The sequence below is a fragment of the Balaenoptera musculus genome, chromosome 10 (assembly GCF_009873245.2).
Source record: "Balaenoptera musculus isolate JJ_BM4_2016_0621 chromosome 10, mBalMus1.pri.v3, whole genome shotgun sequence".
Classification (NCBI taxonomy): domain Eukaryota; kingdom Metazoa; phylum Chordata; class Mammalia; order Artiodactyla; family Balaenopteridae; genus Balaenoptera; species Balaenoptera musculus.
Window position 1 is genome coordinate 35,619,203 of NC_045794.1, and position 17,877 is coordinate 35,637,079.

The window sequence follows — 17,877 nt, forward strand, 5'->3', positions numbered from 1 at the left end:
AGAGAGCAAAAGTAGAAGAAAGAACAAAAAAGAACTACAAAAACAGCAAGAAAACAATTAACAAAATGTCAGTAAGTACATACCTATTAATAATTATGTCAAATGTAAATGGACTAAGTGCTCCAATCAAAAGTCATAAAGTGACCAAATGCATAAAATAGCAAGACTCATATATATGCTACCTATTTAAGATCTAAAGTCACACACAGACTGAAAATGAAGGGATAGAAAAAGGTATTCCATGCAAATGGAAACAAAAAGAAAGGGGGGTAGTAGTACTTATATAAGGCAAAACAGACTTTAAAACAAAGCCTGTAACAAGAGACAAAGAAGGACATTACTTAATGATAATGGGATCGATTCAACAAGATATAACATGTATAGCTGATTCACTTTGTTGTAGAGCAGAAACTAACACACCATTGTGCAGCAATTCTACTCCAATGAAAATGTTTAAAAAAAAAAGAAGATATAACAATTATAAATATTTATAGGCCCAACACAGGAACATCTAAATACATAAAGCAAATGTTAACGAACATAAAAGAAGAAATTAACAGTAACACAATAATTGTAGCAGAATTTCACACTGCAATTAAATCAATGGACACATCATCTAGACAGAAAATCAGTAAGGAAACACTGGCCTTCAAGGACACATTAGACCAGATGGACTTAATAGACATATATATATATATATATATATATATATATATATATATATAACATTCCATCCAAAGCAGCAGAATACGCATTCTTTTCAAGTGCACATGGAACATTTTCCTGGATAGAGCACATACTAAGCCACTAAACAAGTCTCAAATAAATTTAGGAAGACTAAAATCACATCAAGCAACTTTTCTGACCAAAGGGTCTGAGACTAAAAATCGACAAGAAAAAAACTGCAAAACACAAGCACATGAATGCTAAAAGATACGTTACAAAAAAAACCAATGGGTCACAAAAAAAAAAAAAAAATCAACAAGGAAATCAAAAAATACCTGGAGACAAATGAAAGTGGAAACACAACAATCCGAAATCTATGGAACCCAGCAAAAGCAGTTCTAAGAGGGAAGTTTATGGCAATACAAGCTTATCTCAGAAAACAAGAAAAATTTCAAATAAACAACCTAACCTTATACCTACAGGAACTAGAGAAAGAAGAACAAACAAAACCCAAGGGTAGTAGAAGGAGAGAAATCATAAAGATCAGGGCAGAAATAAATGAAATAAAAACTAAAAAAAAATAATAGAAAAGATCAATGAAACTAGAGATGGTTCTTTGAAAAGATAAACAAAATCAATAAAAAAAAATCAAGAGAGAGGGTCCAAATCAATAAAAGGAGAAATGTAACAGAAGTTACAACTAACACCACAGATAAATAGGATCACAAGTGATAACTACAACAACTATATGCCAACAAAATGGACAACACAGAAGAAATGAATAAATTCATAGAAACTTACAATCTTCCAAGACTGAATTAGGAAGAAATAGAAAATATGAACAGACCAATTACCAGTAATGAAATTGAATCAGTAGTAAAAAGAACTCCCAACAAACAAAAGTCTAAGACCAGATAGCTTCACAGGTGAATTCTACCAACCACTTAAAGAAGAGTTAATGCCTAGATTCCTCAAACCATTCCAAAAAACTGAAGAGAAAGGAACACTTCCACACTTGTTCTATGAAGCCAGCATCATCATCATACCAAAATGAGACAAAGACATCACAAAAAGAAAATTACAGGCCAACATCACTGATGAACATAGATGCAAAAATCCTCAAAAAATATTAGCAAACCGAATTCAACAATGCATTAAAAGGATCATATGTTATGATCAAATGGGATTTATCATCAGGATGAAAGGATGGCTCCATATCAACAAATCAATCAATGTGATAAATCATACTAACAAATTGAAGAATAAAAATTATATGATCATCTCAATAGATTCAGAAAAATCTTATGACAAAATTCAACATGCATTTATGATAAAAACTCTCAACAAAGTCAGTATAGAGGGAATATACTTCAACATAATGGAGGCCATATATGACAACACACAGCTAATATAACACTCAATGGCGAAAAGCTGAAAGCTTTTCCTCTAAGATCAAGAATAAGACAAGGGAGCTCACTATTGTCACTTTTATTCAACATAGTATTTAATGTCCTAGCCCTAGCAAGCAGACAAGAAAAAGAGATAAAAGACATCCAAATTGGAAAGGAAAAAATAAAGCTTTTAATATTTTCAGATGACATGATACTATATATAGAAAATACTAAGGATTCAACAAAAAAAAAACCAAAACTAATAAATGAATTCCATAAAGTTGCAGGATACAAAATTAATATACAGAAATTTGGTGTGTTTCTATACACTAGAAATTATAAGAAAGAGAAATCAAGAAAAAATCCCATTTAATGTTGCATCAGACAGAACAAAATACATAGGATTAAATCTAGCCAAGGAAGTAAAAGACCTGTACTCAGAAAACTATAAGACATGATGAAGACTATAAGACTGAAGATGACACAAACAAATGGAAAAATGTGCTGTGCTGATGGATTGGAAGAATTAATGTTGTTAAAATGACCATACTCCCCAAGGCAGTATACAAATTCAATGCAATCCCTATCAAAATACCAATGATATTTTTCACAGAACTAGAACAAATAATTCTAAAATTTGTATGGAAACAGAAAAGACACCAAATTTCCAAGGCAATCTTGAAAAAGCTGGAGGTATCATGCTCCCTGATTTCAAACAATACTACAAGCTACAGTCATCAAAACAATATGATACTGGCACAAAAACAGACACATAGATCAATGGAACAAAAGAGAAAGCACAGGAGGAGCTTCAAGATGGCAGAAGAGTAAGACATGGAGATCACCTTGCTCCCCACAAATACATCAGAAATACATCTACATGTGGAACAGCTCCTACAGAACACCTACTAAACACTGGCAGAAGACCTCAGACCTCCCAAAATGCAAGAAACTCCCCACGTTCCTGGGTAGGGCAAAAGAAAAAAGAAAAAACAAAGACAAAAGAATAGGGATGGGACCTGCACCAGTGGGAGGGACCTGTGAAGGAAGAAAGGTTTCCACACACTAGGAAGCCCCTTCGCGGGCGGAGACGGTGAGTGGTGGAGGGGGAAGCTTTGGAGCCACAGAGGAGAGTGCAGCAACAGGGGTGCGGAGGGCAAAGCAGAGAGATTCCCACACAGAGGATCAGTGCCGACCAGCACTCACCAGCCTGAGAGGCTTGCCTGCTCACCCGCTGGGGCAGGGAGGGGCTGGGAGCTGAGGCTCAGGCTTCAGTGGGATCCCAGGGAGAGGACTGGGGTTGGCTGCATGAATACAGCCTGAAGGGGGCTAGTGCACCACAACTAGGTGGGAAGGAGTCTGGGAAAAAGTCTGGAGGTGCCGAAGAGGCAAGAGACTTTTTCTTGCCTCTTTGTTTCCTGGTGCGCGAGAAGAGGGGATTAAAAGCGCCACTTAAAGGAGCTCCAGAGACGGGCTATCAGCGCGGACCCCAGAGACAGGCATGAGACGCTAAGGCTGCTGCTGCCGCCACCAAGAAGCCTGTGTGCAAGCACAGGTCACTATCCACACCTTCCCTCCTGGGAGCCTGTGCAGCCCACCACTGCCAGGGTCCCGGGATCCAGGGACAACTTTCCCGGGAGAACACAGGGCACACCTCAGTCTGTGGCAACGTCACGCCAGCCTCTGTCGCCACAGGCTCGACCCGCACCCGTACCCCTCCCTCCCCCCACCCTGAGTGAGCCAGAGCCCCTGAATCAGCTGCTCCTTTAACCCTGTCCTGCCTGAGCGAAGACACTTGCCCTCAGGCAACCTACACGCAGAGGCGGGACCAAATCCAAAGCTGAATCCCAGGAGCTGTGCGAACAAAGAAGAGAAAGAGAAATTTCTTGCAGCAGCCACAGGAGCAGGGGATTAAAGCTTCACAATCAACTTGATGTACCCTGCATCTGTGGAATATCTGAATAGACAACGAATCATCCCAAATTGGGGAGGTGGACTTTGGGAGCAACGAAATATATATATTTTTTCCCTTCTTCTCTTTTTGTGAGTGTGTATGTGTATGCTTCTGTGTGTGATTTTGTCTGTATAGCTTTGCTTTTACCATTTGTCCTAGGGTCTGTCTGTCCGTTTTTTTGTTGTTTATTTTTTTTTTGTATAATTTTTAGAACTAGTTATCATTGGTGGATTTGTGTTTTTTTTGGTTTGGTTGCTCTCTTCTTTCTTTCTTTCTTTCTTTTTTTTTGTTTTTTTATTAGCTAAAAAAATTTTCTTTTAATAATTATTTTTATTTTTTATTTTAATAATTTTATTTTATTTTACTTTATTTTATTTTATTGTATCTTCCTCTTTCTTTCTCTCTCTCTCCCTCCCTCCCTCTCTCTCTCTCTTTCTTTCTCTCTTTCTTTTCACCCTTTTATTCTGAGCCATGGGGATGACAGACTCTTGCTGCTCCAGCCAGGCATCAGGGCTGTGCTTCTGAGGTGGGAGCGCAAAGTTGAGGACATTGGTCCACAAGAGACCTCCCAGCTCCACGTAGTATCAAACAGCGAAAATCTCCCAGAGATGTCCATCTCAACGCCAAGACTCTGCTCCACTCAATGAACAGCAAGCTACAGTGCTGGACACGCTATGCCAGACAACTAGCAAGACAGGAACAGAACCCCATCCATTAGCAGAGAGGCTGCCTAAAATCATAATAAGGCCACAGACACCCCAAAACACACCATCAGACGTGGACCTGCCCACCAGAAAGACAAGATCCAGCCTCATCCACCAGAACACAGGCACCAGTCCCCTCCACCAGGAAGCCTACACAACCCACTGAACCAACCTTAGCGACTGGGGGCAGACAACAAAAACAACAGGAACTAGGAACCTGCAGCCGGCAAAAAGGAGACCCCAAACACAGTAAGATAAGCAAAATGAGAAGACAGAGAAACACACAGCAGATGAAGGAGCAAGGCAGAAACCCACCAGACCAAACAAATGAAGAGGAAATAGGCAGTCTACCTGAAAAAGAGATCAGAATAATGATAGTAAGGATGGTCCAAAATCTTAGAAATAAAATGGAGAAAATACAAGAAAGGTTTAACAAGGACCTAGAAGAACTAAAGACCAAACAAATAGTGATGAACAACACACTAAATGAAATTAAAAATTATCTAGAAGGGATCAATAGCAGAATAACTGAGGCAGAAGAACGGATAAGTGACCTGGAAGATAAAATAGTGTAAATAACTACTGCAGAGCAGAATAAAGAAAAAAGAATGAAAAGAACTGAGGACAGTCTCAGAGACCACTGGGACAACATTAAATGCACCAACATTCGAATTATAGGGGTCCCAGAAGAAGAAGAAAAAAAGAAAGGGACTGAGAAAATATTTGAAGAGATTATAGTTGAAAACTTCCCTGATATGGGAAAGGAAATAGTTAATCAAGTCCAGGAAGCACAGACAGTCCCATACAGGATAAATCCAAGGAGAAACATGCCAAGACACATATTAATCGAACTATCAAAAATTAAATACAAAGAAAAAATATTAAAAGCAGCAAGGGAAAAAAAAACAAATAACACACAAGGGAATCCCCATAAGCTTAACAGCTGATCTTTCAGCAGAAACTCTGCAAGCCAGAAGGGAGTGGCAGGACATATTTAAAGTGATGAAGGAGAAAAACCTACAACCAACATTACTCTACTGAGCAAGGATCTCATTCAGATTTGACGGAGAAATCAAAACCTTTACAGACAAGCAAAAGCTAAGAATTCAGCACCACCAAACCAGCTCTACAACAAATGCTAAAGGAACTTCTCTAGGCAGGAAACACAAGAGAAGGAAAAGACCTACAATAACAAACCCAAAACAATTAAGAAAATGATAATAGGAACATACATATCAATAATTGACTTAAATGTAAATGGAATAAATGCTCAAACCAAAAGACACAGACTGGCTGAATGACTACAAAAACAAGACCCGTATATATGCTGTCTACAAGAGACCCACTTCAGACCTAGGGACACATAAGACTGAATGTGAGGGGATAGAAAAAGATATTGCATACAAATGGAAATCAAAAGAAAGCTGGAGTCACAATTCTCATATCAGACAAAATAAACTTCAAAATAAAGAATGTTACAAGAGACAAAGAAGGACACTACATAATGATTACGGGGTATCAATCCAAGAAGAAGATATAATAATTGTAAATAGTTATGCACCCAACACAGGAGTACCTCAAAACATAAGGCAAATTTTAACAGCCATAAAAGGGGAAATCGACAGTAACACAATAATAATAGGGGACTTTAACACCCCACTATCACCAATGGACAGATCATCCAAAATGAAAATAAATAAGGAAACACAAGCTTTAAATGATACATTAAACAAGATGGACTTAATTGATATATATAGGACATTCCATCCAAAAACAACAGAATACACATTCTTCTCAAGTGCTCATGGAACATTCTCCAGGAAAGATCATATCTTGGGTCACAAATCAAGCCTTGGTAAATTTAAGAAAATTGAAATCATATCAAGTATCTTTTCGGACCACAACGCTATGAGACCAGATATCAACTACAGGAAAAATGTGTAAAAAATACAAACACATGGAGGCTAAACAATACACTACTTAATAACCAAGAGATCACTGAAGAAATCAAAGAGGAAATCAGAAAATATCTAGAAATAAATGACAATGAAAACACGATGACCCAACACCTATGGGATGCAGCATAAACAGTTCTAAGATGGAAGTTTATATCAATACAATCCTACGTTAAGAAACAAGAAACATCTCAAATAAACAACCTAACCTTACACCTAAAGCAATTAGAGAAATAAGAACAAAAATAAAACCCAAAGTTAACAGAAGGAAAGAAATCATAAAGATCTGAGCAGAAATAAATGAAAAAGAAATGAAGGAAATGAGAGCAAAGATAAATAAAACTAAAAGCTGGTTCTTTGAGAAGATAAACAAAATCAATAAACCATTAGCCAGACTCATCAAGAAAAAAAGGGAGAAGACTCAAATCAACAGAATTAGAAATGAAAAAGGAGAAGTAACAACTGACACTGCAGAAATACAAAGGCTCATGAGAGATTACTACATGCCAATAAAATGGAAAACTTGGAAGAAATGGACAAATTCTTAGAAATGCACAAGCTTCCAAGACTGAACCAGGAAGAAAGAGAAAATATGAACAGAACAATCACAAGCACTGAAATTGAAACCGTGGTTAAAAATCTTCCAACAGGGGCTTACCTGGTGGCGCAGTGGTTGAGAATCTGCCTGCCAATGCAGGGGACACAGGTTCAAGCCCTGGTCTGGGAAGATCCCACATGCCGTGGAGCAACTAGGCCCGTGAGCCACAACTACTGAGCCTGCGTGTCTGGAGCCTGTGCTAAGCAACAAGAGAGACCGCGATAGTGAGAGGCCTGCGCACGGCGATGAAGAGTGGCCCCCACTCGCCGCAACTGGAGAAAGCCCTCGCACAGAAACAAAGACCCAACACAGCCAAAACTAAATCAGTAAATTAAAAATAAAAAAATCTTCCAACAAACGAAAGCCCAGGACCAGATGGCTTCACAGGTGAATTCTATCAAACATTTAGAGAAGAGCTATCACCTATGCTTCTCAAACTCTTCCAAAATATAGCAGAGGGAGGAACACTCCCAAACTCGTTCTATGAGGCCACCATCACCCTGATCCCAAAACCAGACAAAGATGTCACAAAAAAAGAAAACTACAGGCCAATATCACTGATGAGCATAGATGCAAAAATCCTCAACAAAATACTAGCAAACAGAATCCAAAGGCACATTAAAAGGATCATACACCACGATCAAGTACGCTTTATCCCAGGAATGCAAAGATTCTTCAATATACACAAATCAACCAACATGATACACCATATTAACAATTTGAAGGAGAAAAACCATATGATCATCTCAATAGATTCAGAGAAAGCTTTCGACAAAATTCAACACCCATGTATGATAAAAACTCTCTAGAAAGTAGGCATAGCGGGAACTTTCCTCAACATAATAAAGGCCATATATGACAAACCCACAACCAACATTGTCCTCAATGGTGAAAAACTGAAACCATTTCCACTAAGATCAGGAACAAGACAAGGTTGCCCACTCTCACCACTATTATTCAACATAGTTTTGGAAGTGTTAGCCACAGAAATCAGAGAAGAAAAAGAAATAAAAGGAATCCAAATCGGAAAAGAAGTAAAGCTGTCACTGTTTGCAGATGACATGACATCTCTACTATACATAGAGAATCCTAAAGATGCCACCAGAAAACTACTAGAGCTAATCAATGAATTTGGTAAAGTAGCAGGATACAAAATTAATGCACAGAAATCTCTTGCATTTCTATACACTAATGATGAAAAATCTGAAAGTGAAATTAAGAAAACACTCCCATTTACCATTGCAACGAAAAGAGTAAAATATCTAGGAATAAACCTACCTAAGGAGACAAAAGACCTGTACGCAGAAAATTATAAGACACTGATGAAAGAAATTAAAGATGATACAAATAGATGGAGAGATATACCATGTTCTTGGATTGGAAGAATCAACATTGTAAAAATGACTCTACTACCCAAAGCAATCTACAGATTCAATGCAATCCCTATCAAACTACCACAGGCATTTTTCACAGAACTAGAACAAAAAATTTCACAATTTGTATGGAAACACAAAAGACCCCGAATAGCCAAAGCAATCTTGAGAAAGAAAAACGGAGCTGGAGTAATCAGGCTCCCTGACTTCATACTATACTACAAAGCAACAGTAATCAAGACAGTATGGTAGTGGCACAAAAATAGAAATATAGATCAATGGAACAGGATAGAAAGCCCAGAAATGAACCCACACACATATGGTCACCTTATCTTTGATAAAGGAGGCAAGAATATAGAGTGGAGAAATGACAACCTCTTCACTAAGTGGTGCTGGGAAAACTGGACTGCTACATGGAAAAGAATGAAATTAGAACACTCCCTAACACCATACAGAAAAATAAACTCAAAATGGATTAGAGACCTAAATGTAAGGCCAGACACTATCAAACTCTTAGAGGAAAACATAGGCAGAACACTCTATGACATATATCACTGCAAGATCCTTTTTGACCCACCTCCAAGAGAAATGGAAATAAAAACAAAAATAAACAAATGGGATCTAATGAAACCTAAAAGCTTTTGCACAGCAAAGGAAACCATAAACAAGACGAAAAGACAACCCTCAGAATAGGAGCAAATATTTGCTAATGAAGCAACTGACAAAGGATTAATCTCCAAAATTTACAAGCAGCTCATGCAGCTCAATATCAAAAAGACAAACAACCCAATCCAAAAATGGGCAGAAGACCTAAATAGACATTTCTCCAAAGAAGACATACAGATGGCCAACAAACACATGAAAGAATGCTCAACATCATTAATCATTAGAGAAAGGCAAATCAAAACTACATTGAGATATCATCTCACAGTAGTCAGAATGGCCATCATCAAAAAATCCACAAACAATAAATGCTGGAGAGGGTGTGGAGAAAAAGGAACCCTCTTGCACTGTTGGGGGGAATGTAAATTGATACAGCCAGTATGAAGAACAATATGTAGGTTCCTTAAAAAACTAAAAATAGAACTACCATACGACCCAGCAATCCCACTACTGGGAATATACCCTGAGAAAACCATAATTCAAAAACAGTCATGCATGACAATGTTCATCGCAGCTCTATTTACAATAGCCAGGACATGGAAGCAACCTAAGTGTCCATCAACAGATAAATGGGTAAAGAAGATGTGGCACATACATACAATGGAATATTACTCAGCTATAAAAGGAAACGAAATTGAGTTATTTGTAGTGAGGTGGATGGACTTAGAGTTTGTCATACAGAGTGCCGTAAGTCAGAAAGAGAAAAACAAATACCGTATACTAACACATATATATGGAATCTAGAAAAAAAAAAAGTGGTCATGAAGAACCTAGGGGCGAGCCAGGTATAAAGACACAGACCTACTAGAGAATGGACTTGAGGATATGGGGAGGGGGAAGGGTAAGCTGGGACAAAGAGAGTGGCATGGGCATATATACACTACCAAATTTAAAATAGATAGCTAGTGTGAAGCAGCCGCATAGCACAGGGAGATCAGTTCGGTGCTTTGTGACCACCTAGAGGGGTGGGATAGGGAGGGTGGGAGGGAGGGAGATGCAAGAGGGAAGAGATATGGGAACATATGTGTATGTATAACTGATTCACTTTGTTATAAAGCAGAAACTAACACACCATTGTAAAGCAATTATACTCCAATAAAGATGTTAAAAAAAAAAAAAAGAGAGAAAGCCCAGAAATAAAACCAAACTTATGTGGTCAATTAATCTATGAAAAAGGAGGCAAGAATATACAAAGGGGAAGGATAGCCTCTTCAATACATGGTGTTGGGAAAACTGGATAGCTACATGCAAAAGAATCAAACTGAGTACTTTCTCACACCATATAAAAATAAACTCAAAATGGATTAAAGATTTAAATGTAATATCTGAAACCATAAAACTCCTAGAAGAAAACATAAGGAGTACACTCTTTGACATCAGTCTTTGAAATAATTTTTTGGATCTGTCTTCTTAGGCAAGAGAAAGAAAAGCAAAAACATACAAATGGGACTGCATCAAACTAAAAAGCTTTTGCAGAGCAAAGGAAACTATCAATAAAAGAAAAGGCAGCCTACTTAATGGGAGAAGATATTTTCAAATGATATATCTAGTGAGAGGTTAATATCCAAAATATACAAAGAACTTATAACGACATCAAGAAAACTAACAACCTGATTAAAAAATGGGCAAAGGATCTGAATAGACATTTTTCTAAAGAAGACACACATATGACCAAGACGCACATGAAAAGATGCTCAACATCACTAGTCATCAGGGAAACGCAAATCAAAACTACAATGAAATATCACCTCACACCTGTTAGAATGGCTATCATCAAAAAGACAACATATAACAAGTGTTGGCAAGGGTGTGGATAAACGGGAATGCCTGTGCACTGTTGGTGGGAATCTAAATTGATATAGTCACTATGGATGACAGTATGGAGGTTCCTCAGAAAATTAAAAATAGAACTACCATAACATCCATCAATCCCACTTCTGGGTATTTTTCCAAAGAAAACAAAAACACTAATTCAAAAAGATATATGCACCCCTATGTTCATTGCAGCATTATTCAAAATAGCTGAGATATGAAAGCACCCTAAGGGCCCATCGATAGATGAAAGGATATATAAGATGTGGTATATATATACAATGGAATATTACTCTGCCATAAAAAGAATGAAATCTTGAATTTGTGAGAACATGGATGGACCAAGAGGGAATTATGCTAATTGAAATAAGTCAGACAAAGAAATAGAAATACCATATGATTTCACTTATATGTCAAATCTAAAAAACAAAACAAGTGAACAAATATAATGAAAGAGAAACAGAGTCAGATAAACAGAGAACAAACTGGTGGGTGCCAGAGGGGAAGGGGGTTGGTGGATTAGTGAAATAGGTGACAGTTATTTAGAGGTACAAACCTCCAGTTATAAAATAAATAAGTCTTGGGATGTAACACAAAGCATAGGTAATATAGTCAATAATATTGTAATAACTTTATATTGTGACAGATGGTAACTAGACTTATCATGCTGATCATTTTGTAATGTATCCAAATATCAAATTACTATGTTGTACATCTGAAACTAATATAATATGTAAGTCAATTATATTTCAATAAAAAATTATTAGCAACAACAATAAAACAAAATGAAAAAGAAAATCAAATTTGATCAGAATACTGCAGAATCTGTTAACATGAATAACAAAAGATACACTAGAAGTACTCATGTATAAAAAATTCAAGATCCCTATAATAGACCAACAAGTTTTTCCATTATTTTAACTTTTGAAGATTACTTCCTTAAATGAAAAATAAATAACATGAGGAAATTTACAAACCATTTTTCAGTATGATCCATTCAGAATAGAAAACAGCTGCCAATTTGCACTACAGATAAATGTGTAGATAAAAACAGAGATCTAGTCTTTACAATTAAATCAATTTTCAACAGGTTGTATTGATAAATAATCTAAATTTCTGGCCTCTTGCCTTGAACTCTTTCCTGTCTCAATAAATGGCAACATCATCCATGTGCCGCTCAAAATCAAAACCTTGACTCCCATTTATCACTCTTTAATTCTCCTCTACAGTAAATTATCAGCAAGCATTGTTGGCTCTACTTCCAAAACATACGTAAATATGCTCCTTCTCTTTATCTCTCTTACCACTCTCTTAATTCAGGCCATCAACAGCTTTGCTTAGGCTTCTGCAATAGCCTTCCAACTGGTCTTCCTGTTTACACTTCTGTTCTTCTGACCACATCCAACCCCAGAGTTCAACTAACACCTTGCAGCCACAGCTATCTTTTTTGATACAAGTCTGTACATATCACTCCCCTACTAGATGAATCTAAAATACTTACAGCCTCCCTACATTACCTGGCCCCTACCTAATTCTCCAATTGCATCTTAACTGACTCATCTGCTCCATCACATTATCCTTTTTTCTGTTTCTAGAACATCCAAGCTAGTTACCACTTAGGGACTATCTACTTGCTATTCCTTCTAGTTGGAATGCTCTGTTGCAGATCTTTCCATGTTACTTCCCTATCATCAAGTCTCAATTCAACTGTCAATCCCCTCCCAACCCCAAACCCAGAGGCTTTCCTTGACCATCTCATCTAAATTAATCCCCAATCGATTTCTATCACATCATCCTGTGTAACTTTCTTCCTATTATTCATTACTACCTTAAATTGCCTTCTCTACTTCTAAGTTACCCATTTATTCTCTGTCTTCTCCCTTGAATGTTAGCTCCTGAGCACTGGAACCTTATCAGTCTTATTCACCATTTACTACCCAGTGCCTAGAAAAGTGCTTGGTACACAGTAGGTGCTCACTAAATATTTATTACAAGAGTGAATATACTTAACAACAACAAAAAGAAGCAGCTCAAAATATGAATAATTATCGTAAGATTAAGATTCAAGAAGAGGTATCGTATGAATTTATATCATGTGATTTCATGTTACACACATTAACAATATCAGTGGAACTTATTACATATTAGAGATCCCAAATATTAATGAAAAATACATTATTTTACTGTTACTTTAAATTCATTTCTAATATAAAACCTTTCAAAATGAGGAATTTTAAATAAAATCTGCTTATGAATGGGGAAGGGAAGCTATATGTCTTTCTTTTGGCAAAAATAGAATGGTCTCTTTAGGACTGAATCAGAAGCATTTAAAGGAATACGCTGAGAAAAAAAAGGTCAATTTAAAAAGTGAATACCAATTTTTAAGGCAGAGAAAATCTATTGAAACCTGAGGGAAACAAAAGAAATGGGTTTCCCAAGGGCCAGTAAATCATCATGTAGCTAAACACGATCTCTAAGGACTGATGCCACATTCTTGACATCTGGAAAGGGTAAGTCCAAAACTGTCCAAGTGCCCAAATACCACCATATCAGTGTTCTTACTTGCAAGACCCACTAGCTAGTCACACAATGAATGAGAATGATTCAAATGTGTGCCTTGGGGAAATTATAAATTACTACATCTCATGGACTTCTAGGGTCTTCCCGAACAGTCAAAGCCACAGTATTTGTGAATGCCGGGGTCTCATCACTGTATTTGGACTGTTTCAATGAGACCATAAACTACCTGGGATATTAGTTAAGATTTTAAAAATAACTAGGAAACTATTTTCTCCACTGGAGCTATTTACTAAATACCACAGAGCGTGAATACAACCACTGAGATTACTGACAGTAGCAAACAGAAATGGTGCTGGGCACTTTATCTTCCTGTTAATTGACTGTCTTTGTTATACAACATTGTCGGAAAAAATGTGACTACAATTCTTACTGCAAGCCACAGTAATCATGTCAACGTGTGAACTACCTGAATATCTAATTATGAAAAAAAGAAGGCAATTTCACAGTGGAAGCATTGTCCTAATTCAAGAAACCCAGCCATATTAACTGATTAGTCTGACATGTAGCAGATAGCTGAAAAACTTTAATTTGAAAGATAATTATTTTTAGCTGATTAATATGCTTCAGATTAAATTCACTGCTTTTAATGGGCCCATCAACTTGACGACCTGGGAAATTAATAAATTTTGCATGCAGTAATCCTAGGAAATTTATACAGCCAAGCTACACATCATTACAAGGATTACCTTCACAGTAGGCATTGTCCTCTCGAAGAGCTCTAAAACCATCTCGACAGCTACAAACGGCCCTGTCATTCAGATTTCTGCAGACAGAATTCTCCATGCAGTTATGCCTTTCAGAACAAAAGTCATAACCTACAAGAAAAAAGAAACTTATTAGGGTAAATAAAATCATAACAAAGCAAATAAACTTTGTCTCCTTAAAATCTTTCTTTGATTTAGAAGCTATATTTCTCTAAACAATTAAGTGGATATCTTCATCCAATGTTTATAGGACCATATGTTATGTGTACTAAAAAGTTTTTGAGTGTGTTTAACTCAATTAATTCCTTCTTGAAGTTAACTCAGTTAATTCCTTCTTGAAGTCTCCTCTATTTCTGACTTTATAAATGCTATCTCTAGTCCCTAATATTCCAATTACAGCCCTCCAAATATTGGAAACAAAGAAAGATTCTTGGAGTACAAAATGAAGATTTACAATATAGAAGACAACAGAGTGAGGAAGGAAAGTGATCTGAGAATTAGTGATTGAACACTGTCAATAACTATGAGTAATACAGACCAAGCCAGATGGGATGTGCACATTATGTATTTAAGAAATGAAACAGACAACTTGGCATCCTTAAAAAACCCCACAAAACTCTAAATGTGTAAAAAAAATCACATCACTTTAATCTAATTTTCTCAGGAAATCTGCAAGACAAAGTATGTCCACTCAAAAGAAAAAGAAAGTTTTTATGAATTATGAAGATTTCACAGATTCCAGAGTCTTTATGTAGAGGAAAGAAAAATGGAACATTTCATAAACAGTGACACCAATCGTGTAATTTCTCAAATCTCTTTTTCCTGTGTGAATCCCTGTTCAAAGATCATCTAAGATGCTGAAATAAAAAACTGGAACACTGGAATCCATATTTAATGGAAATTATATGATTATACATCATTCAAACAATTTTCAAATTGCTTGATGCATAAATTTTCTGTCTCGTTTTACACCGTCTAATGAATTACTTTTCACCATGCATAAAAGGAAAGAGGTCTAGAAGAATACACTTCATGTAGCTCAGAATAAACTCATCTGCTTACATGCAAGAAAAGACTTTTACTTGAGCAAATCATGAAGATGTAAGTTCTACACTCATCTTGTTATCAAATTAGCATACAGTGCTGTGATTCAGTGAAAGGGTGAACTAAGCTATACCACAGCCAAAAGGTATACTCTGGTTCAGCACAATGGTTGATGTCCATTCCAATTGGTTTGTGCCCATAAGGACTATGTTGAATATTGACCCAGAGTTAAAACAAATATCCCATGAAATGCAACTACAATGTATAGTAAAATAGTGTTTGTACAATTTAATAAGCCTTAGGAAGGGTGAGGCTCTCAAAATACAGTGATGCATTTAAAAAGGATAGGAAAAATTAAAAGAATTAGTGATTTCTACAGAAATAAAATAAAATAGAACAGAGTGTATGAAGATTGGAAAAATATATAGTCAATAACAGCACTGAAATCACTTGACAACTTTTCTTGACAAGATTCTTCACAATCTAAATTCTCATGATTAAGGCTGAAATTTTAGAAGTAAAAGGTTCACTCTTAAGGAAAGGAAAAGTGAAAAATGTTTTCTCCTTGGGTCTTTTTATTTCCTTCTTTAAGTAGCTAAATTGAGACCATATTTCTTAAAATGTATTCCAGTGTCTTTTTACAATGCCTGACGAGGGATAATTTCAGCTAAAAAGTCATCCTCATTCTCTATCCCAGTAGCTCAGCACATCATCAACCTAAAATGAAAATGATCCAAAAAATCACTTTATATTTATTCTAAATTAAAACAATGTTACTAAAAAAAACTGGCCCACTCCTTAAGATACACAGAGAATTAAGAGACCATGTTTTAACACAGTGCTAAATCTGTAGAATTTTACCTGTAATGCTTCAAACAACTTTTAGAGAGCAGTGACTAAGAACAGGAACTGTTCCTGAGGCACTTTTACTTTCCTTCCGTAAGTTTATATTTTTCAAAACTATCTTTCAACCCTTCATTTTGATGCATTTTCTCTTCTCCTGTTTTTCAGACTCTGTCCAGTCCATGCTGTCACTGTCTATGCCATAAGCCTCCTCTATTACAATCCATTTCCGGTCACTATAAGTAATGGTAAGACCCCCTCATCTCAGCATCAAATATCATGCACACGCTCACCATGCAGTGTTTAATTGCTGCAAGAATTTCCTAACTATAAGATAACAGTATGATTCTACTTTTCATTGTTTTAGGTTCAGTTAGGGAGTACTTCACTTTTCATCAGATGAGTTTTTTAAGTTAACCTGGAGACTTGAAAACTGAAAATTGTGTCAAATACTAATTTACTCTAAACAATGTCAGATAGCTATTTTGATTTAGCCTTTCAACAAATAAGTTGATTGACTCTATTGGTTGTTTTACTGCTTAGATTCAAAAATGCCAAGGTTAAAAGGTTAACTACTGATGGTTAGAAAATTCAGACTCAGTTAAAGGGGCTTGTTTCCAATCTATAGGGAAGAACTTCAAAAAAAATCAGAGTATGAGTGGGCAATAAACCATAGTCCTACCACCATTATAGCTGCATTCCTACTCATCTGTGCTTGGTTTTTGGAGTTGAAAGACCTGGATTTACATCTGATCTCTAGCACTTACTGGCTGTGTAAATTACTAGCTGTGTAAGTTAATTAACCTTTCTAAACCTTCAGCTTTTCTCACCTGTAAAATTAGGATAATATCTACCTTGCAAAAGGTTCAAATGAGATCATCTATGTAAAAGTGTAATAGTATAGCATTTGTTAATAATTAAAGCAATTAGAGTATTACTGATAAGCCACAAACCAAATGTGTTGAGATACCTATCATAGGAGAAAATTCAAATATTTGCTATAAATGGATAGATTAATGATCTAATACAATCAGGTCTTTCTTTTATTTCCTCCTTTGGGTTTTAACCTCAAGGATACCAAGTTTTCTATTCCTTTTAAGCTTTCCAAATTTACATGAGATTCTTTCATTAAGTGTACTAGATCTTTCCATAAAATATTAATAAGCATTTCTCTATGACTGAGGATACAAAAGGGTAAGGAAGGGTCAGATACAAAAGATTATGCATAAGAACAATATAAATAAATGTTATTCATAATAACCAGGAGAAAGAGAATGCAATAGTTTTGAGGTGAATATTTGTTGGTTTTGCCTTACAGGTGTCTATTCCTCCTTTTTGTGGAAAAAACCAAAACAAAACAAAAACCTAGTCATACCTGGGATGAACTCTTCACGTCTACTGTTAGCCTAGGTGCTTACAGGAAAATGGACTACACTGCCCACTGGTTAAGGCCACACCAATCAATGCATCCCACTGGCTTGGACATAGTAATTTCTTCAGGTCTGAGCAAATGATGCAGTTCAGGTTAATGCAGATAACTGAAACTCAATTCTGGGACCTTTGTTCAACTCACGAGGATATTGAACTTTC

General features: G+C 36.3%; 1 protein-coding gene across 3 annotated transcripts in view; it reads right to left on the minus strand.

Annotated features, from left to right (window-relative positions):
• NELL2 (neural EGFL like 2) overlaps positions 1–17,877 on the minus strand; it is a 357,101-nt gene that overhangs the window by 187,101 nt on the left and 152,123 nt on the right. For all 3 annotated transcript variants that reach the window (XM_036866748.1, XM_036866747.1, XM_036866749.1), the window contains one exon: positions 14,383–14,511. In XM_036866748.1, coding sequence (XP_036722643.1) covers positions 14,383–14,511 — 129 coding nt within the window. The remainder of the gene's footprint in view (positions 1–14,382; positions 14,512–17,877) is intronic.